At 43.7% G+C, this 23,560-nt stretch overlaps 1 protein-coding gene across 2 annotated transcripts in view; it reads right to left on the bottom strand.

Moving 5' to 3' along the window:
* LOC137620681 (LETM1 domain-containing protein 1) overlaps positions 1–23,560 on the bottom strand; it is a 113,155-nt gene that overhangs the window by 53,113 nt on the left and 36,482 nt on the right. For both annotated transcript variants that reach the window (XM_068351027.1, XM_068351026.1), the window contains exon 3: positions 7,365–7,535. In XM_068351027.1, coding sequence (XP_068207128.1) covers positions 7,365–7,535 — 171 coding nt within the window. The remainder of the gene's footprint in view (positions 1–7,364; positions 7,536–23,560) is intronic.

Raw genomic sequence — 23,560 nt, 5'->3', positions numbered from 1 at the left:
GCGTCTCTATTGGGGAGGAAGGGAGGGTCGTTTAATTTATATATTCACCGGGTAAGTATATTCAAAAATTTATTTTATAATTAAAATATAATTTTTAAATATTTAACTTAGCCGGTGAATATATATAGCTGATTCACATCCAGGGTGGTGGGTAGAGACCAGTTAAATATGTTTACATCTTATGAGCTAAGAGTTTTTATTTCATTTTAGAAGTTATCAAAATAACAAAAACAAAATAAATAGGTACCTGGTAAGGAAGTCGACTTAGACGATTACTCTGCCTTATAAGTACGTCTTCCTTACGGAGCCTCGCGATCCTCTTAGGATGCTGACAGACCCCTAGGAGCTGAAGTATCAAGGGCTGCAACCCATACAACAGGACCTCATCAAACCCCTAATCTGGGCGCTCTCAAGAAATGACTTTGACCACCCGCCAAATCAACCAGGATGCGAAAGGCTTCTTAGCCTTCCGGACAACCCATAAAAAAACAACATTAAAAACATTTCAAGAGACAGATTAAAAGGATATGGAATTAGGGAATTGTAGTGGTTGAGCCCTCACCCACTACTGCACTCGCTGCTACGAATGGTCCCAGTGTGTAGCAGTTCTCGTAAAGAGACTGGACATCTTTCAAGTAAAATGACGCGAACACTGACTTGCTTCTCCAATAGGTTGCGTCCATTATACTTTGCAGAGATCTATTTTGCTTAAAGGCCACGGAAGTTGCTACAGCTCTAACTTCGTGCGTCTTCACCTTAAGCAAAGCTTGGTCTTCCTCACTCAGATGTGAATGAACTTCTCGTATTAACAATCTGATAAAGTATGACAAAGCATTCTTTGACGTAGGCAAGGATGGTTTCTTAACTGAACACCATAAAGCTTCAGATTGGCCTCGTAAAGGTTTAGTACGCTTTAAATAGAACTTAAGAGCTCTAACAGGGCATAAGACTCTTTCTAGTTCATTGCCTACGATCTCCGATAAGCTGGGAATATCGAAAGATTTAGGCCAAGGCCAAGAAGGCAGCTCATTTTTGGCTAGAAAACCAAGTTGCAGCGAACAAGTAGCTTTTTCCGACGAAAATCCGATGTTCTTGCTGAAGGCATGAATCTCACTGACTCTTTTAGCCGAGGCTAAGCATACCAGGAAAAGAGTCTTAAGAGCGAGATCTTTCAGGGAGGCTGATTGTAACGGCTCAAACCTGTCTGACATGAGGAATCTTAGTACCACGTCTAAATTCCATCCAGGGGTAGCCAAAAGACGCTCCTTGGTGGTCTCAAAAGACTTAAGGAGGTCTTGCAGATCTTTATTGTTGGAAAGATCTAAGCCTCTATGCCGGAAGACCGATGCCAACATGCTTCTGTAGCCCTTGATAGTGGGAGCTGAAAGGGATCGTCCTTTTCTCAGGTATAAGAGAAAATCAGCTATTTGAGCTACAGAGGTACTGGTCGAGGATACAGAAACTGACTTGCACCAGTCTCGGAAGACTTCCCACTTCGATTGGTAGACTCTAATGGTAGACGCTCTCCTTGCTCTAGCAATCGCACTGGCTGCCTCCTTCGAAAAGCCTCTAGCTCTCGAGAGTCTTTCGATAGTCTGAAGGCAGTCAGACGAAGAGCGTGGAGGCTTTGGTGTACCTTCTTTACGTGTGGCTGACGTAGAAGGTCTACCCTTAGAGGAAGACTTCTGGGAACGTCTACTAACCATCGAAGTACCTCGGTGAACCATTCTCTCGCGGGCCAGAGGGGAGCAACTAACGTCAACCTTGTCCCTTCGTGAGAGGCGAACTTCTGCAGTACCTTGTTGACAATCTTGAACGGTGGGAATGCGTAGTAGAGATCCAGATGTGACCAATCTAGGAGGAAGGCATCTATATGTATTGCTGCTGGGTCCGGGACTGGGGAGCAATAGATTGGAAGCCTCTTGGTCAGCGAGGTTGCAAAGAGATCTATGGTTGGTTGACCCCAAGTGGCCCAAAGTCTCTTGCACACATCCTTGTGGAGGGTCCATTCGGTTGGAATTACTTGCCCTTTCCGACTGAGACAGTCTGCTATGACGTTCAAGTCGCCTTGGATGAACCTCATTACTAGGGAGATGTCTTGACCTTTTGACCAGATGAGCAGGTCCCTTGCGATCTCGTACAACGTCAGTGAGTGGGTACCTCCTTGTTTGGAGATGTACGCCAAGGCCGTGGTGTTGTCCGAGTTTACTTCCACCACTTTGCCTCGAAGGAGATACTCGAAGCTTTTCAAGGCCAGATGAACTGCCAACAGCTCCTTGCAGTTGATATGCATGCTCCTCTGACTCGAGTTCCACAGACCTGAGCATTCCCGACCGTCCAGTGTCACGCCCCAGCCCAAGTCCGATGCGTCCGAGAAGAGAACGTGGTTGGGAGTCTGAACAGCCAGGGGAAGACCCTCTCTTAGGTTGATATTGTCCTTCCACCAAGTCAGACAAGACTTTATCTTTCCGGAAATCGGGATCGAGACCGCCTCTAGCGTCTTGTCCTTTTTCCAGTGAAAAGCCAGATGGTATTGAAGAGGACGGAGGTGTAGTCTTCCTAGTGATACAAATTGTTCCAGGGATGACAGCGTCCCTACCAGACTCATCCACAGCCTGACTGAGCAGCGTTCCTTCTTCAGCATCTTCTGGATGGATAGCAGGGCTTGATCTATTCTGGGGGCCGACGGAAAAGCCCGAAAAGCTAGACTGTGAATCTCCATCCCTAAATACAGAATAGTTTGGGATGGGACCAGCTGCGACTTTTCCAAATTGACTAGGAGTCCCAATTCCTTGGTCAGATCTAGAGTCCACTTGAGATCCTTCAGACAGCGACGACTGGAAGAGGCTCTGAGAAGCCAGTCGTCCAAATAAAGGGAGGCTTGGATGTCCGATAAGTGGAGGAATTTGGCCACATTCCTCATCAGCCTCGTAAACACGAGAGGAGCTGTGCTTAGGCCAAAGCACAGGGCCCGAAACTGGTAGACCACATCTTCGAAGACGAATCTCAGAAAAGGTTGGGAGTCTGAGTGAATGGGGATGTGGAAGTAGGCGTCCCTTAGGTCTAGCGAGACCATCCAGTCTTCCCTTCTGACCGCTGCTAAGACTGACTTTGTGGTCTCCATGGAGAACTTCGTCTTTGTGACAAAGACATTCAGAGCACTGACGTCTAGCACCGGTCTCCAACCTCCTGTCTTCTTTGAAACTAGGAAGAGACGGTTGTAAAATCCCGGTGATCGAAGGTCCGAGACTTTGACCACCGCTCCCTTCTCTAGCAAAAGAGACACTTCCAGTTTCAGGGCTTGTCTCTTTTCTTCCTCTCTGTACCTGGGAGAGAGATCGATGGGGGACGTTGCTAGAGGGGGTTTGCGTACAAAAGGGATTTTGTATCCCTCTCTAACTTCACAGATTGTTGATCTGCACCTCTCTTCTCCCAGGCTTGCCAGAAGTTCTTGAGTCTGGCTCCCACTGCTGTCTGAAGTTGCGGGCAGTCAGACTCTGCCCTTGGAGGACTTGGGTCCTTTCCTCTTCCCTCGTTTCCCTTCGGCACAAGCACCTCCTCTGCTGGAGGCTCTGCCACGAAAGGGCGGAATAAAGCGAGACGCTGGAGTGTCTATCCTCGGTCTAGCAGACAATGTAGGCAAAGGGGGAGCTTTGCGAGCCGAGGACGCAACTAGATCGTGGGTGTCCTTTTGAACTAACGAAGCGGCAATTTCCTTTACCAAGACTTCAGGAAACAGGCACTTGGAAAGGGGAGCAAAGAGAAGTTCAGATCTCTGGCATGGCGTAACTCCAGCAGACAGGAAAGAACAGAGAGACTCTCGCTTCTTCAGGACTCCGGACGTGAATGAGGCAGCTAGCTCATTGGACCCATCACGGACGGCCTTGTCCATGCAGGACATAATGAGCAAAGAAATATCCTTATCTGCAGAAGAGATTTTCCTGCTCAGGGCTCCTAAGCACCAGTCTAAAAAGTTAAAGACTTCGAAAGCCCTAAATATCCCTTTAAGAAAGTGGTCCAGGTCCGATGGTGACCAACAAATCTTCGAGCGTCTCATGGCAAGGCGGCGGGGAGAGTCTACAAGACTTGAGAAGTCGCCCTGGGCAGAGGCAGGAACTCCCAAGCCGAGAACTTCTCCCGTGGCATACCAGACGCTCGATCTAGAAGAGAGTTTAGATGGGGGAAAGGCAAATGCTGTCTTCCCTAAACTCTTCTTAGACTCTAACCAGTCTCCTAACAGCCGCAAAGCTCTCTTGGATGAGCGTGAGAGAACGAGTTTAGTAAAGGCAGGTGCGGTAGCAGGCACGCCTAATACAAACTCTGACGGCGGAGAACGAGGAGCCACAGAAATAAAATGGTCAGGAAACAACTCCTTGAATACAGCCATGACTTTTCTAAAGTCCAAGGATGGTTGAGTTGCCTTAGGCTCGTCCAGTTCTGACTGTTGATCGTCTTGTTGTTCAGCAACGTCCTCATCAGATAGTTCCTCATCCGAAAACTGATGAGGAAACGGCAACGGAGTGGGCAACGTCTGGCTCGCTGAGTCCGGTCGTACAGGTGCATGCGTGACGGAGCCGGACGCAACGTCATGGAACTGCTGCACAGTCTGTGAACCGTCAACAACCATGGGTGCGCGAGGACGCACAGCGTCCACCCGAGACTGTCTAGACCGTCTGGGTTGTGCAGTCAACACCATACCGGGTTGCGGAGGTTGACGCACCGCGTCAAAACAAGTCACCTCTGATGGTTGCTGAACGTCCTGAACGTCAACAACCACCTCCGAGCGTCACTTAACGTCAACGTGCGGCTGGCAACCCCCACTGGGTCGCATCGGTGGAGGAACCACCTCAACTGGTAGACGCGAGAAGGTTACCTCAGCGTCAATAGGACGCACAACAGACCACTTGGAAGGTTGTTGGCCAGAAGGTTCAGCAGCAACCTTCTCCGCATTAAAGTCCTCCATCAAGGACGCAAGCTTGGACTGCATGTCTTGCAGCAAAGCCCATTGAGGGTCTACGGGAGCAGGTGCGGCAACAGACGGGGTAAGCGACTGAGGCGGTACCGCTTTGCCTCTCTTAGGCGGTGAGCAGTCATCAGATGACGGCAACGAGTCCGAACTGACCCAGTGGCTACAACCAGGACGTTGGACTTGTCCTGAAGGGACCGACTTACGTTTTAAAGGTCGTGAGACCTTGGTCCAAAGTTTCTTACGAGAAACACCTTCGGACGACGAGGTAAAAACGGGCTCTCTCGTCTTACGTAGGTAGGGGCGATCTTGGGGAGATACGCCTGATACCATGGAGGGAACGTCTGTTCGCTGATCAAGGCCTCTCGAACCCATGCGTCGTACGACATTGCTTCTCCCCTGGGCTTGGGAGCTTGCAAGAGGTCCCGGACTAGGAGGACGACAGGCACGAACAGACGAACCCTCAAGCGCAACACTGTTCACAACACTTTCACTAGGCACTTTATCACTTCCCGCGGCACTTTGGCACTTTAGCTCCTTAACATCCGCCATGAGTTGATTGCGGTCACTTGCAAGGGACTCAACTCTCTCCCCCAAGGCATGGATAGCACGCATCATGTCAGCCATCGATGGTTCCTGAGTGCTAGGAGGGGGGTTAGGAACAACCACTACAGGGGAAGGAATAGGTTGAGGGGCATGAGGAGAGGAAAAATCTATCGACCTAGAAGAACTTCTCCTTACTCTATCTCTCTCTAGCCTGCGTGTGTACTTCTCAAATTCGATAAAATCGAATTCCGAAAGGCCCACGCATTCCTCACACCGATCTTCCAATTGACAGGTTTTACCCCGACAATTGGAACAAACAGTGTGAGGGTCGAGAGAAGCCTTTGGAAGACGCCTCGAACAGTCCCTAGCATTGCATTTTCTAAACTTGGGAACTTGTGAAAGGTCAGCCATTTTGAATTGGTCAAGGGAAAATTCCAAAAAACGATCTAAGTCATCAACAATGAATCCGATACAAAAAAGAGTTCAAGGATTTATTTGAAGAAAAACCCTGCACAGCGAAAGCTCAAAACCAAAATAAAGTACTTCACCAAAGATGATGGGAAAAACTCCAGGTTTCAACAGCGAGTAAAGTACGTCTTGTCGACACGTCGACAGAGAAGAAATTGAGTCTTTGTTTACATTGAGTATGGTATCTGGCCGACAGTTGGCGCTGATGGGCACACCCGCAACCTGTATAGCGATCGCTGGCAAGTTTTTTTTTTTACAGTTTTTTGTCTGTCGAGCAACAGAGTTGCAGCTATATATATTCACCGGCTAAGTTAAATATTTAAAAATTAATTTACTTAACATTTGAACACTCAAAGCTGTCAGTTATCAGCTGAACAAAACTTTAGAAGAACAACTTTAGGCAAATCACCTTCTTATAAACATAATAACAAAACACCTTCACAAAGCTAAGTGAAATACTTTCAACAACATAAAGAATAATTCCAGAAGAATAAATCTCCAATTAAAAGCTAAATAAACTACAGTAAAATCACAAAGGAAAATACTCAATTTCATTCATGAAGACAACTCCAAATAGCCATTATTAAACAGATTTTTAAAATCTGGAGTAGGAGTAATTAAAGTTAACCATAAGACAGTACAGTGACAAGAAGACTGAAAAAAAGGCAGGCACGGCCTAGCCACACTATGGTTATTGGCCTTGGCTACCAGATGTTGTCTTGGTGTGCAAGAGGCATAAGCCTCTTGAAGAGAAGAAAACAGGAAATTTTTAGTTTTTTTAGGGTAGCACTGATACTGAGTGCGCTTAAAAATCAAAGCAACACTGTTTGAATATCAGGCCAGATTCATAGAAATAAAACTATGATAATGGGTATGATGAGTACAAAAATCTGTTAAGTTAAGGTTTTTAAAGTTGAACTATTAGGCTGCCCGCACACGGGACACTTTTCAGTGGATGGTGACTGCCACTGTTTTGTGGTGCCATGAAAAAGTGGAGCAGGAAGCTAAGAACACCCCACTAACAAAAATTGGCTCGTGTGCGGGCATCCACAGAAACACGTGCGTTTCATTTTTCGCCACAAAACAGGGGTAGCCACTGTCCATTGAAAAGTGGCCCGTGAGCAGGGGCCATGTCCTTATTCTAATTTTTCATTTACCCTTTTTCATGTCTGCTTTCTACCATTTCTTCTTTTTTAAATCACAAATATTTTCTTTTGTTTATTTCCTTTAACCTTTTAGCCTAAGTATTATACCATGCTCTTTTCATCCCACTCATATTATGATAACCAATCATGACACACTTGCTGAAAAAAGTAAAATGAAAATGCATGAATAACATAAAACAAAATTTCTGAAATCTCTTCATAAAAAATAAGTGACTTACCCAATAGGAAATGCAATATTTTGTCCAAAAGGAATAGAAGATAAGACCAGTATTGGAAAAACTCGCAGCATATCACTAGGCATGTTATAATACAATTCAATTTCTCGGCGGCTAAGTGATCGTAGTGTTGAGCCTGGCATACTAATGATAATAAGCACCATGATAAAATCTCTGAAAAGTAAATAGGATACTGAATAAGAATTATAGAAATACTGTTGGAGAAATTATATGAAATTGAAAATTACCAAATACACATTATATAATTTTTTTTTTTATTCAATTACTGTACTTAAAAGTTCTTGAAAATGATCAATACATAGAGTGATCTGCCAGAAGTACAGTACCATATAGATGAAATCTGGACCCAATAATACAAGGAAACAAGGTACCTCATTCTTCAAGTTGTATGCTGCATTGGGTACAAGAAAACTTTGCTTGGAAAGGGATAACTACTACTAGTATACATAAGTATTTAGGGAGAATCACAAATTTTAAAAGTAATTTATATTTTGCCAACTATACAACCGTGAGTCCTTTAAAATAGGGAATGTGTTCAGTGGAGATGGAATGGCCATTGGAAACATCATTGAGGCAGTTAATGGTAGGTGGTGAACACAGGCGAGTTGCCCTATCCACTCTTCTGTTCCTTTTCTTCCATGGATTAAGCCAGTCTCCCTGGTCCTGTCTGGGAATGAGCAACCTCCTATCAGAATAGGGATGAGTAGGCTGATATGGCCAGGCCAGTACTTGGTAATTGGTCAATGAAGGAATCTTTCTCCCTCGAAATGGATATGCAGCCTAGAATGAAATGCCTGGTGTATGATGGCCATTAGGTTGGTATTCTTCAGCCACCCTACCCCTCCTTAGGGAGGATAGGGGTGAACTACTATTTACAGATCATATTTAATAAGAGTGATACTTGGAAATGTATATTAACAGCCTTAATATCAGACCCAGCATGTACCAGTATGAATGCTTCATCCCTAGGTGAGGGGCATGAAAAAAGACACAGAAGAGACAGCCGTTCTACATTTCCTCCAGATCTACTAACAACGCATTATCATAGACAAGATGCTTTCTGTCCAGTATGGGAACTGTGCTGGCTACATAACTATTTGAGTAACTACCACATAACAAAGAACTAAAGTTTAGAAAGACTTATGTTATACTTCCTTGAATAGAAGGCTGTAAAGGTTGTTTGTGGTGCTTCCAAACTTCTTCACACGTCAAACTATAAGAATCTTTGAATCTAAAGTAGAACCAATACCTCTGACATTGTGAGCTCTAGTTTGATCTGGCACCTCGACCCCCCTAAATGGTCAAAGCATATGCTCTTTGATTGTCATACAAAGAGAATGTTCTACAACACATCTTTCTTGGTTTTGTCTGTGCTAAGGAAGAGTTACTGATACCCAAGTGTGAGATACCCAGTTCTTTTCAGAATAGTACAGCAGAGCCTTCAAGGGATACCAAAGCATCTTTCCATCTCAAACCTGGGTTATATGCCAACAGGTTTTGGGTTTTACTTATGAATTTGTTCACAAAACTAAGGAGACCTTCCAGATTTCCAGAGTATCCTTGCAACTCGACTCTCTTTGCCAATGCTAAGACTGGCAAAAGGAAAGTCTTGAGATTCAGATCTCTGTCTAATGACCTTAAAAGGCTCATACAGCGGATGAATAAGAAACTTCAGTACACGGGTCACGTCCAACTCTAGTGGACTAAGGTTCCAGAGTGGGCAAGACTGCTCGAAGCTCTTCACAAGCATAGACAACTCTCACAATGATGAGAGGTCTATTCTCTTAAGTGAGCAGTAGCCTTCCACTAACATGATTGAAAAGCACTTCTAAGTGAATATCAACTAGTAAGTCTGTGATTTGTGATAGAGATGCTGACAGATTAGGATACCACTTCCACATGGCTTTTGACCATCTTAAAAGAGCAGGTTGGTCCAGCCAAGACCTGACCAACACTTTGTTATCAGCCAGCAAATAAGACTGAACGAGAGAAGGCGTAGGCATCCAGATAATACCACGGGTGTTTCCTCTAACACTGCCCATGGATCTATAAAAAAAAAATAATGCCAGGAGCTTCTTGTTTAGCTATGTAGAATACAAATGAATTCCCAGTGAGCCCCACAAAGCTGGAAGCCTTTCCACTACACAAAGATGTAGAGACCATTCTGGACCTACAACCTACTCTTGGCAACTAAGCATATCTACTAGTAAATCCCTCTTCCATCTGAGACCTGGCTTGATCAGCACTCTGTTGATTAGCCTGCCGGTAAATAAGACAAAGGGGAAAGCGTAGGCATCCAGATAATCCCAAACTATTTCTATGAAACAAAAATCACAATTATTAAAAATTAATTTGTGACTTTGGGCCCCAGCCCTTTTCTTTTTTGGACGTTTTACTAAACATATTTTAGCACAGAAATTAGATGAGAACTTTTCAACGCATACAGTATTGTATAGATGACTAAATGTCCTTTCCATTGATATATAATGTTACATATCTTATTAAATTTTTATAAATGTAAATAATAATGAGAAAATAACCAGTAATTATTGGACATAAATTATGTCATGCCACTGATAAAGGGAGTAGAAATAGTATATGTAAATCTTACATCTAATGGCGTTCAAAATAAATAAGAAAAAGATTTTAGTGAAGCTGGAATGACCATTAAAATTCAACGAGGCAGTTATAACTACCAAAAGGGGATGCAGCAGTAGGATGGCTGAAGCAGGAAGTATAAGTTTAAGAACTAAGGTTTGTATAGTTATGAAAAACACCAATCACCTTTAATAAGAGACTCAGCCTTAGGAGGGAAGAAGTCCCTATGAATCAAATTTCTGTCTTTTTCAACTTTCCTAGGAAATGCCTAGGCAACTGGTTTTGTACAAGAATAAAAGTGATGTCCCCTGGTAACTTCCTACAGATTTGTGCATAGGGATGCTGAAGGCATTAGGTTAGGCCCATACTAAGATTAAATGGTACTCGGTGACAGTAAAACCTATGTCCTCATGTATATCCATACCTATTATGATAAATAGGATTGAATATATTTTATCCATCCTTCCCTTAAACTATGAGGATGAAGGATATACTTCTTATCAGATACTGTCTGTAAACAAACATTGCTCAGTTAAAAAGTTTACCTGCATCTTGTGTCCGATCCATTTCACAGCAGTCACAACTGCTGTACCCGCAAGAGAGGGGGAAACCAGAAGAGTTAGCCAGTCACTCTACCTTTTATTCTAGCCTTATGTCAAAACTGCTATCTTTGACAAGATGCTTCTGTCATGTGAGGGACCAAGGGTAACGGTACCCCTGTACTTGTAGGTATACAGAGTCACTGACAAGTTCTGATGGAGTGCTAAGGTGGACCTGATACTCCTAACTTCATGAGCCTTTGTTCGAGTTAGACCTCCTCAACTCCTTGCTGGTTGAAGAATATACACAATTTATGGTCTCATGAAGCCAGAAATAAGCACTGTTCTTTGATATCTTTCTCTTTATCCTGCTAGTAATAAGAAAACTATTTAGTGCTCAGGCCTTTAGCATCAAGTCCTCATATGATAGCACAGTAGAACCTCACAGGATAGAGAAGCCAGTCTTTCTGGTCCCCTCTGAAAAAGAGATGGAATCAAACCTGATACTGAGAAATATCGGGTTTTGGGTCTTGGCCACTTACTCGTGGCATTTTCTGTTCCCTGTTCCAGACCCATGGCAATTGTTAGAGGAAACACTCATGGGATTTCCTACACCTTCCCCCTTTGTCTTTCCTGCAGGCTGATCAGCAGATGGGAGAGGAATTTACTAGCAGATATGCTAGTTGCCTGGAGTTTGTTGTAGGGTAGGAGGGGTCTCTACTTCTTCCATGAAGCTTTCCCACTTGCTTCCCCATAACTAGGGCTAACATAAGTCTTAAGTGTCAGGTCTCTGTCTGATATTCTTCACAAAGGCTTGAATGGGGCACACAGGAGACTTCAGAACACGGGTCATATGCCATTCCAGGGACAGAAGGTCCTAGGGGAGGCAAGACTGTTCGAAGCTCCTCATGAACATAGACAACTCCAACAAGGAAGAAAGGTTTAAGCCCCCCCATCAGAATACTCTGCTCAAGGCTGAACATTAGTCTTTCTCTGCTGTGAATACAAGGCACTTCTCTTGGTAAAGAGACTGCAATTTCTGATGCTACGACCAGAGAAGTAATTTTTCTACTATACCAATTACAAAAAATGGCTCTTTCCCTGGTAAAACAGCTTGGTTAGTGATGGATTCAGGTTCAGATTCAGTGGGCAGGAATTGAGATAATGTCACTAATTCTGCAAAAATTGTATTTGGTGAATCTTCAAGTGAACCTTCCATTAGATTGATTCTTGAGAAAACCTTTTTAGGCCTAGTCAAACATTGTTTTTTGTTTACTTTTTTTTTTTTTGGAGGGGTCATAATTTTAAATTACAAATTCTTTCCTCTCAGATTTTGATTTTAGGGGTTTCAAGATCAACTATCTCTACTTTTGAAGGATTTCCCATTCCCTTGGCGATGTCAAGTAACAAGTGTGTCAAACCTGTTCTGTACAAGAACTAGGGCTTCTTGTTTAGGTTGATATTTTGGTAATACTGACATTTGCTCTGTCTGTGAATAGAATTCTCCCGATGATTAGTTTTTGAGGGATTTGATGATGAGTTGGAGGAGTTATCAGGATTCTGAAATTTAGCATCTGCCAAAGAACGATAATTTCTCGAACTATTAGTTGAATCTGAGTGCTAGGATATTATGCAAGTATAAGTTGAACTATTACCTAAATTTTTTTTCTAGCGACACCAAAGGTGATATGTTCGTTATTAGCAGTTTCAATTATAGCATGTCCTAATTTATTTAGAGGACAATGTCTCGAGTTTGGAGAGGAAGTGTCCTTACAATGGTAGCAAAACTTGTTTGTTGAACAACCTGTAAAAGTATCATGGATTTGAGCAGGTATAACATTTTTCTCTTAGTATATTTAAAATTCAAATGCCCAAACTAGTAACACTTGTACCACTACATTGGTCTTAGGTAAAATTTCCTGACAGCAATGTTTAAGTATCTAATGCTGATAGTCTTGAAGATAAGGCATTGAAAATTATAAGAGCATTGTTGTCTAATTTCAGAATTTCAACTTTTAAAAACAGTAAGCAGGCACCTCTTCTGAAAACTCATAGAGATCTCCATAATAAATTATACACCTTGCATGGTATAAGCATTGTGAGGAAAGACAAGACATTCTTAGCCCTTAATAATGTTATAGCACCCTTCCCTGCACGACACAACATACCACATTGGTTCAGGTATGATTCTATGAGCCATATCCTGAACTTTACCCTATAAGGCAGAGCATTTGGGTAAATATTCAAATTCAAAATCAAAATGTTTTGAATGCTATGTAATTTCACTCGACAGATGTTAGAAAATTTACCATTTTCTATATTGAAAAAAGCAATTTTAGCTTGGTAAGGGTCAGCAAATGGGATGTAAGCCTCAAAATCTGGCTTGTCTTTTGAGAGACTCAATTTAATCCTTACTATCTCTCCAAAAGGTTTAAATTTTTTTTGAATCTTCATAATTCATATCATGAGTAATGACCTTACAAAATACAACTCTTACATTTTCATTTATAGTACCAAAGATTTTAATAATCTGACATCCTGGGGAAGTTGGAATGAAAGGTCCCAGCATGCAAAAATTAGATGTACAAGGGTCCAAAGATTGATCATTTTTGGTGGCGTCATCCTCTGGAATTGAAGATATGGCCAAGTCAAAAGAGTAAGGAAGACTTTCCTTACCGGCATTAGCATAGAAGTTCAACAGTCTGGGGTGCACCATGGGATCCAGGTGTAAGGGAAACATTATCAATGTTATTCATTCTTTTTTTTGTGGAGGGGAGGATAAAAATAAAAAAGGTAAATAAATAAGTTTTAAGGAAATTTCATGGAATTAATTCTTCCACCAATGACACCTGTGGGAGCTAACTCCCAAACATCAACTTGCTACCCAAAGGCTGCCCATTCACTAGCAACTGAATCTGTGAGATTAGATCAAAGTGGGTGGAGTTTCAGCATATCATTGTGTGAGTGTTCATCTTGATCCTCCAATCTGATTGCATGGTCTAATTGCTACAATCGATTGTTCGTTCAGATCTAAAGGAGGTCATTTACAGAAAGATGTCATTTGCCCCAACTGGAACTGCTTGTTTGTGGCTGGGTGAGTTAACCTGGTCAGTCTCTATATCAGAAGCCTCATTATTTTATTCTTTCGAGTGAAAAAATAGTAGTGGAAACATAATATCTGAGATTTGGGGGGACAATTTTTTTTTTTTTTTTTTTTTTTTGGGGGGGGGTTTGGGGACGGATTTATTGAGATATATAAGTGTCATCTCTTTGTTGCTGTCTCACAGAAGAGAAGCTTGACCGACTAGTGACAGAATTTGGAAGGGTGTGTGAGAGAAGGAAGTTGAGAGTTAATGTGGGTAAGAGTAAGGTTATGAGATGTACGAGAAGGGAAGGTGGTGCAAGGTTGAATGTCATGTTGAATGGAGAGTTACTTGAGGAGGTGGATCAGTTTAAGTACTTGGGGTCTATTGTTGCAGCAAATGGTGGAGTGGAAGCAGATGTACGTCAGAGAGTGAATGAAGGTTGCAAAGTGTTGGGGGCAGTAAAGGGAGTAGTAAAAAATAGAGGGTTGGGCATGAATGTAAAGAGAGTTCTATATGAGAAAGTGATTGTACCAACTGTGATGTATGGATCAGAGTCGTGGGGAATGAAAGTGATGGAGAGACAGAAATTGAATGTGTTTGAGATGAAGTGTCTAAGGAGTATGGCTGGTGTATCTCGAGTAGATAGGGTTAGGAACGAAGTGGTGAGGGAGAGAACGGGTGTAAGAAATGAGTTAGCAGCTAGAGTGGATATGAATGTGTTGAGGTGGTTTGGCCATGTTGAGAGAATGGACAATGGTTGTCTGCTAAAGAAGGTGATGAATGCAAGAGTTGATGGGAGAAGTACAAGAGGAAGGCCAAGGTTTGGGTGGATGGATGGTGTGAAGAAAGCTCTGGGTGATAGGAGGATAGATGTGAGAGAGGCAAGAGAGCGTGCTAGAAATAGGAATGAATGGCGAGCGATTGTGACGCAGTTCCAGTAGGCCCTGCTGCTTCCTCCGGGGCCTTAGATGACCGCGGAGGTAGCAGCAGTAGGGGAGCCAGCATTATGAAGCTTCATCTGTGGTGGAAATGTGGGAGGTTGGTCTGTGGCACCCTAGCAGTACCAGCTGAACTCGGTTGAGTCCCTGATTAGGCTGAAGGAACATAGAGAGTAGAGGTCCCCTTTTTGTTTTGTTTCATTGTTGGTGTCGGCTACCCCCCAAAATTGGGGGAAGTGCCTTGGTATATAGATAAGTGTCATCTCTTTGTTGCTGTCTCACAGGATTTTTTATACAGGAGAGGGGGTTCCCAGCCCCCTCGTCCCGTCCCTTTTAGTCGCCTCTTACGACACGCAGGGATAACGTTGGCGCTATTCTAATTGTTTTATGCCCCCGTGGCCACAGGGGGCATAGTAGCAGCAGTAGGGGATTCAGCAGTATGAAGTTTCATCTGTGGTGGAAAATGTGGGAGGTTGGGCTGTGGCACCCTAGCAGTACCAGCTGAACTCGGCTGAGTCCCTGGTTAGGCTGGAGGAACGTAGAGAGTAGAGGTCCCCTTTTTTTGTTTTGTTTCTTTGTTGATGTCGGCTACCCCCCAAAATTGGGGGAAGTGCCTTTGGTATATGGATAAGTGTCATCCATTCCTAAGGAATGTAAAAAAGCAAAATGAATTCAGATAGAAACGCTAAAAAACAAGCCTTACGAAGTTCTGATAGAAAAACTTGAAGAAAAGTGTCCAGAAGCAAATAAAGACATGTTGACTAAAAAAGCTCAACAATATGCGCACTGTGTTTCGAAAGAAACTAAAAAAAAGTTTAAGCCTCCAAGAAATCTGGCACAGGAACTGATGAGGTGAATGAACCAACTCTATGGTATTATGATATTCTATCATTTATAAAATAATCAGAAACACCATGCCCTTCTGTGTCTAATGTGCAAGAGGAAAGGGAAACTAATATATGTTGCATTCTTGTATATCATGAAAAGAACATATTAATTTTAACCATGTACAATAATATATAATAATTCCGTATATAAATGAAACTCATTTTTTTAAGGCAATCCATACGTACAAAGTAATTTTGAAATATCTAATATTTAGCATTCATAACCCATAAAACAGCAATCATTATAATGTTCAGATACCAACAAAATTTCAAAACCTCTCTAATTGCCAGTGTACTGCACTTTCACCATTGAAATAATTCACAAACATTTCTCTAACTTTTTTTGCATCTCTAGTATCATGTCCATTTACGTCAGGTAATAATGGTGCATGATAATCAGAGGGCAAATCCATCGACACATCTGGAATTTTAGAAGAACGCTGAAGATAATTGTGCAACAAACAACATGACAATACAATCTTCTCTGTGTTTTCTAATTTTAAATCAATTGAAGCTGAAAATATTCGAAGAACTGCTTTCAGTATTCCGAATCGCACTCTAATATTCGGCGAGCTCTGCAAAGTCTATAGTTGAATATCCTTTTCTGTTCATTTAGATCATTTTGAGCGTAAGGATTTAAAAATAAATAATTGAAAAAGCTTCATATCCTATGAAAACAAAAGTAAAGGTTCTGATGAGGATGATGGAGAGGCAGCACACAAGGCTAGAGTTAACCGGTCCTTCATGGGTTTATGGCCCGGTAGTCTCTTCACTGCCGTGATGAATGGCCTCCTGTGCAACTTCTTCCAGAAGAGGCCAGTTTCATCGCAGTTGAACACTTGTTGGGGGATGTATCCTTGTTCTGCAATAACTGAGGCATAGGTTTTGACGTAGTCCACCATGGCTTTCGAGTTGGAACTTGCTGCTTCCCCATACCTCACAACCGAGTGTATTCCAGTCCGTTTTTGGAAATTATCCAACCAGCCACAACTGGCTTTGAAGGTTTCCGCTGGCGTTGAAGTCTCCCTTCTCTCAGCTGCTTGCTTTCCTTTCAAGTCATCGTAGACTCTGCTGGCCTTTTCACAGGTTATCGTCTCAGTCACGCTATCTCCTTTATCCATATTAAAAGAAGCCTCTCCATCTCGTCATGAATATCACTGCGCAGCTTGGAAAGGATGGTTAGTCCTTTGGAAGGCTTGGTGCTCTTTATAGCATCCTTCTGCTTGAGGATGGTACATATTGTTGATGTACTCCTCTCATATTGGCGAGCCAGCTCAGTCACTCGTACACCACTCTCATGTTTTTCGATTATTTCATGCTCTATCTCGATTGTCATCATACGCTTTTTCTTTCCACTACCCTTGTTTGCACTCGCTTGCTTTGGACCCATTGCTTATTCACTTAATTCTGTATTGATTAACGCAAAAAACACATAAAAAATGCAAACACTACGGCCGATGCTCGGAAATAACTTTACACGACAGAGATCCGACGGGAAAGATTATTATTATTATTATTATTACTATCCAAGCTACAACCCTAGTTGGAAAAGCAAGATGCTATAAGCCCAGGGGCTCCAACAGGGAAAAATAGCCCAGTGAGGAAAGCAAATAAAGAAATAACTAAATGAAGAGAACAAATTAACAATAAATCATTCTAAAATAAGAAACAACGTCAAAACAGACATGTCATATAATAAACTATCAAAAATATCAAATACAAATATGTCAAATAAACTATAAAAAGACTATGTCCGCCTGGTCAACAAAAAAGCATTTGCTCCAACTTTGAACTTTTGAAGTTCTACTGATTCAACCACCCGATTAGGAAGATCATTCCACAACTTGGTCACAGCTGTCCTGGTGAGCAGCCTCTCGCACACTCGGCCACCTAGCGGCCGCATAGGGAACCGTCTCGTATCCTCGTATCTTAAATTTGTCTCGTATTTCGGGGCAAAAATTTGCTCGAAACTTTCCTTGTATCTCAAATTTCTCGTATGTTAGGACACTCGTAAGTTGAGCATTACTATAGTCTCAGAGTCACTTTATTTTTGGCCAGTATCACTTCGGCAGTTATTCCATCGTATCCAGGGGCTTTCCCTCTCTTTTAGTTTATTTAGGATAGCTTCAACTTCAAACACACTGAATTGATTCATGGGAACATCAAGGTCTTCATCAGCATCAGGTATATCAATCAAATTATTCCCTTTATCTCCTATTCATAGCCTCACTAAACTATTCCATCCAACATTGTCTTTCTTCATCTTCTGTTGCTATAACAGAGCCATCTCTCTTTTTGATAGGTATATGCTTCTTCAACTTTGCCCTAGTCGAGATTTCATTCATATTTCTATGAGGAATTCTTACACCATAGCCACTTCCTGAAGTCATAGCTTTGTCAGCCACATCTGCTTTACTGTCTAAATAATCTCTCCAGTCATTCATGGCTTTTCTTTTGACCTCACTGTCAATACTGGAATACATAGCAAGCTCTACCTTGTAATTTTCATTACTTCCTCAAAAACTTTCAACAATCAATTTCTGTCTTTGCCTTCTTTTTATAGTATTCCAGCTTTGCTGAAAGCATACTCCTATTAAAGGTTGAAGGTTTGCATTACGTATAGGAGCAAAACTAACCTATATTCTGATAAAAGAATCTAATGAAAACTACACCACCAATACCAAGGGCAGGCCTCGGCAAAGCAAGTTCCGGGTCCTTCCAGGAGTTTTTAACAGCAGTAAAACAGCAGGAGTGCCTTGAGAGAGAAGCAGGATGGTGTTACCTTTTGTAAGATACGACATAAGGTATTTCCAAGAAATTATTGTGTTCTTTGTTAACCCATGAGATTAATTTAGTTTCTCTTATTACGTTCTCTAGGATCAACTCCAAGTGCCGAAAACGACCTTAAATGGGCGTAGCTATGTTCTAGCTCCCTGACTGGTCGGCTCATAGGGGCATCTCGCACCATACGGAGTGATGTCACGCCCTCGGACCGTGGCAGTGCATGACTGTCTGCCGTAGTGTGAGCATCTATGCGCTTGCCTTGCTGCATTGAGCGACGCGGGGATCTAGGAGTGTCTCTCCGTGTGTGTATGACCAATTACACATTTGGCTCGACAACTAATCACTCGCAGTCGATTAACGGCATCATCTGTGAATGTTCTCTTGGACTGAACTTGAAATAGAATTGGCGTTAGGAAAAGATGTAAGTCTGTTATCTATTGTAATGAGCCTTATTGCGATTAATGTAATCCTGTACCATTGCTGTATTTTCTTCATTGACTTGTATTTATTTGGTAATGAACCCTATTGTGATTAATGTAATTCTGTACCATTGCTGCATTTTCTATATTGACTTGTATTTATTTGGTAATGGACCCTATTGTGATTAATGTAATCCTGTACCATTACTGTATTTTCTTTATTGACGAGCCGTCTTTTAGTTTGCAGCTAAAACCTCGTCCGATATACAAGTTATACTGTTCAAAATATGTAATTATAGATGACGCGAGTTTCAAGACCTACGCGCCAGTAACTTAGCACTTTAGCCAAGAGAGTGAACCCATCTCCTGTATTCTACACCTTTGCTGGTGGAAGGGAATACTCGTCTCAATTAATTAACTACTTGAGGCTGAGACGGGGACTCCTTTTCTCTTTTTTTCTTGGCCATTGGCATTGGAAGAAGAAGAGAACGGAGCAAGGATGGAGGGACTCAAAGGGTTTCTTTGGCATCAGCTTGGGCGATGCTGATGAATCCTTTTTCGCCTAATTATTCTTCTTCAAGAACTATGCCCACTGCACACGAGGCCACTACCTACAATCGGAACAGGGTAAAGCCTGCAAGCAGTTATGCCCCCCCCCCCCCTACAGAAACTACACAGATGATGAGGGTCTCCTATCAGCTTTACTAATGTACTGATTGAAACATTGGCTGAGCTTTCCAGGGTAAAGCTGAATGTCTGTCCATGGAGCTGACATCATCAAAGCACAAGCAAACATGACAAATTCGGAAGTAATTTGCCTTTCTCCTAACGATACAAAACTGTAGCTATTCATATGGCTATTACTTTGGGTGAAGCTGAAAGACGAACCATTAGACTTTTAGCAAGGGTTAACTACCCATAGACCTAGTTAGATGGGGGGGGGGTAGTAGCTACCCGTCTCACTCACACACCTATGACTGTATTTCACTTTGCTTAAAGGTAGGACTTCAAGGGGAACTTGGATGGTGGAAAAACCTGTATAAATAGCTACAGGTGTATATCTTTAGGAAAAATACAAATTACTTCCAAATTTGTCATTTGTTCCGTAACTAGAATACAAACCAACGCAATTTTTAGAGGTTTACTCACCCATTAGGAGGGTGGACATCCCTGCCAGTCTGGCTTTTTGGCTTTGACCCAGGAATTCCCCTCCATGTGTGTTAGCACATAGTAGGGGGAAACCCTACACCTTGCTAAGCATGGTCTGCGGCCTACACAAGTTGTGTGTTTGTGATACTAGCAATGTGGTTCTTGCAATTCATAGGAATCATCCAAGATACCAAGACATTCCCAATACCACCTCCCCAGGGTATGGGGACGTAACCGTATTGACACAATACTAGATTACACAAGGGAGCAATGGTTTACCTGCAGATGGTTGAGGTCAGCTGTGCAGAGGACCCTGGATGCTGGTTTCCCTGAGAGGGGAGGATGAAGAAAATAAAGAGCCAGTCATTCTTATTCATTCACTCAGACTAACACCGGATAACCAATGTCCTCAACCTCCTGCTACTTGTCCATCCAGGAGCTAGAGGTATTAGACCAGTTGTTGTGCAGCCACCACAGGACAGATAGAGAATGTATCGAGTCTCCAGTGGGTTACGTGTTGCAGGTAGTGGGCAGTGAAGGTCATTTGACACTTCCACAGGCCTCCTGTAGAACCTGTGCCACAGAGTAGTTTTGTTTGAACATCGGGAATGTAGTACAGCAGTGTCCCCTAAGTCGTGTGCTGAGTCAAGGTGTCAGAGGAGGATCTGGATTCAGAGCGGCGAGGTCAATGACCTTGTGAATCCAGGGAGAGTGTGTTCTTTACGAGTCTCCCCTTGACCTCCCCCATGCTGATGAGTGTTGACACTCAGGGCGGGCTCTTGTAGTTTCCTTGAGGAAGGGTCTCCAGTTTCTCTTTGGCATAGTAATTGTTGATCTGGATCAAAGGTGATGTTGTGAATGACTCCCAGACAGAAGGATTAAGATTCTGGGATCTGAGCTGCCAGAAACAATGCCGAGCATTACTTGGACCATCGTCATGAATGAGGCGTTAAGGGTGTCCCATAGGACCTGTCATTAAGGTTAGGAGACCTCTGCTGCTTGGAGTCCTGGAACAAGGTCTCCTTTCCGACTAAGGGTCCGTCCACCAACACGAGTGGGAGACCTATCATTAAGGTTAGGAGACCTCTGCTGCTTGGAATCCTGGAACAAGGCCTCCTTTCCGACTAAGGGTCCGTCGGCTCAAACTCCGTATGAGGGAAATACAGACGTGGAGAAAGATTAATTCCTTCCGGTCTGAAGGCAAGGATCAAGGACTAGTGGTAGCCTTTCCCTACCGAGACCAAGAAGCCTTCCTACCTAAGGTAACCGAGGAACCCCCCTAATGCTGGCATAGTGGTATCGAGGGAGGGATACCCCTTCTCTGATGCCAATTTACAGTCCACTTAGCCTGGTTTGGCCGAAGCCAAAGAGCTATCCAGGTATCCAGACATTCTCTTTGCAACCTGTTGCGAGAGAGACTCCCTGAGAGAGGAGGAGTTGGATAGTCTCCAGGGGTGAAGTTGCAGCAAAGATACTGCTTTGTGGAAGATGATCACATGTGGTTGAGGTGCTGAAGGGGTTCTCTGGGGATATCTGTCAGGAGTTGCAGATGAGTCGACAGGCATGAAGAGTTTGCTCGGCAAGACAAATCATCCTGACGGGACGAGTCTCATGGCCTGTTCCGGAAGATCAAAGGCAGCGAATGGATGAATCCAATTCACAGAATCTCTTAGGATCTACGTCAGTAGGTGACAAGTCTTCTAACGAGACAAGACTACTGATGACAAGGCCTGCTCTGAAGGGCAATGGTGAAGAATGGGCGAACCCAATACCAGAGGGAGGAATCCCCCGGAGGAGAGACCAACCAAGAAAAGGTACATTCTCTCGCGGATGGGAAAGGCGGCCACTGTTTGCTGCCACTGTCAGCAATCCTTCCAGCAAGACAGAAGATTGCTGTATAATGGCTGGTGGAGGAACTACTCGCTCGGCAGGGGAGTGAATGAATCCCTCTGTTTGCTGGAAGAAACCTCAGAAGGGGAGACCAAAGGGAGAAGGAAGTCTTTTCCACAGATGGGAAAGACACGACCAAACTCTGCTGCCATAGTTGGAGACACTCCCCATAACGGATGGAAGAGTTCCAGCACCTAGGGTGATCCTCTTGGCCGTACTCTCTGTTTCCCATCCCTGAGTTCTAGCCCAAATTGAAGGTCGACATCGAAGGGGAGTGGTGCCTCTTGCCCACAGGAAGGTTGCCCTCATCTCTGAGAGGTTTAAGAGGTGGTCCCATTCGGGCTCTGACCACAGCCCAGAGGCTGAGTGGTACAGCATGCATCTAGAGGGAGATATCAAATGTAGAAGAACCGAGGAGATCGACTCTCTGGATGAGGTTCTCATCTTCAACCTCCTTATCAGGACAGTCTCTTGCCCAAATCTCGTAGAACACCAGAGGATAGGAAGATAACTGGTGCCAAAGGACCTGGGATCTGGTTGTTCCTGAAGAGTGTGGATTCAACAGAGACTGATGCGGTCTTCTAGAACCTGCGGAAGTTTCTGATGTAGGACTAGTGGCGATGGCGTTGTCTTCTAATCATGAGACATCATCTCAAGGTAGGTCGTGGTCTTCGTTGAGGGGGATGGATGAAGACTGCATGACCCACTCCGCAGGTCTCGTAACCCTCAATGAAGATTTCGGCAGTGTCTTAGAGTCCTTAGACTCTTTCGTCAGAGGGAAGTAGGTCTCTAGCACGGATAGTTTCGGTGGAATACCCTTATGTTGGTCACCCTTAGGGAAAAGGATCGTATCTTCCACGGGTCTCGAAGCTACCCCAAGTTCTCGAAGGACTTCTCGACGGGTGAGGACCAGCAAGAGTCGGTTAGGGACTCTTCCCTGTACAAAACTTCCACCAGGACTGATGGCTGCGGACCAAAAGAATAAAGAGGAGCAGGCACGATGACACTTGACCTTCCCTTGGACGTCCTGACTGGGGTCAGCTTAACCTTGGATGAGATTAACTCGTCAAGGACTCCTCTTTTCCTCTTCAAGGGAGAGGCAGAAACCAAAGTTTCTCGATGGGAAGGAGCCATGGATCTTGGCCTTGGCTCTGAAGATGGTGAGGAAAACTCTTCCAAGAGGATCCTGGGAGTTTCCAAAGGACGAGCAGGTGAGATACCTGCCGCAAAGTCTTGGCTAACAGCCCTAACCTGGGCTCCAAACCATAATCCTGACCAATAGCAGCACTAGCAGAAAGCTCCCTGAAAGGGAATGACAAAGAGGGCCTTCTGCGATAGTCTTAACTGCCGTCAAGGACTTTGAAGAAGGCTGCAGTGCTGCTCTCTCCTTCCAAGGAAAAGGAATTGGCCGTGAAGGGGGTTTATTTGGAATCTTTGAACTCCTGCAGCTTCCCTTATTCCGCTCTCCCCGGTGAACGCGATGTTCAGTGTTTGTGAAGAGGGGAACGAGGCGAAGGCGAACGATGGGGAGGATACTTGCGTCTCTCTGGCAGGAGTTCAGAAGCTTGAGGTGGCGGAGGCTTAGCAGGCCTCTCTTTCAGCGAAAGTCGTCGCTCATAGGAAGATTGGAGTTCTAAGGAACGTCGGCGCCCATCGAGGGCTGGTTCCTGGGGTCGCTGTGCTGTGTAAGCGAGGTAGCGCGCAGCCGTCTGTCAGCGAGCTATTGAAGGTTGCTGGTCATCTGACAATCATCTAGGCGCTCTGAGAGTTGGCGAATGACGAGCAGCGCAAGGCTGATGTCGTTTGCTTTTCTCTTTAGGAGAGTGACGAGTCGTTGGAGAACGACGAGAAAGAGACTAGTGAGCAGTCGAAGGTTACTGACGAATTG

The sequence above is a fragment of the Palaemon carinicauda genome, chromosome 27, assembly GCF_036898095.1.
Source record: "Palaemon carinicauda isolate YSFRI2023 chromosome 27, ASM3689809v2, whole genome shotgun sequence".
NCBI classification, from domain to species: domain Eukaryota; kingdom Metazoa; phylum Arthropoda; class Malacostraca; order Decapoda; family Palaemonidae; genus Palaemon; species Palaemon carinicauda.
This window is presented reverse-complemented; position numbering and strand designations above follow the sequence as displayed.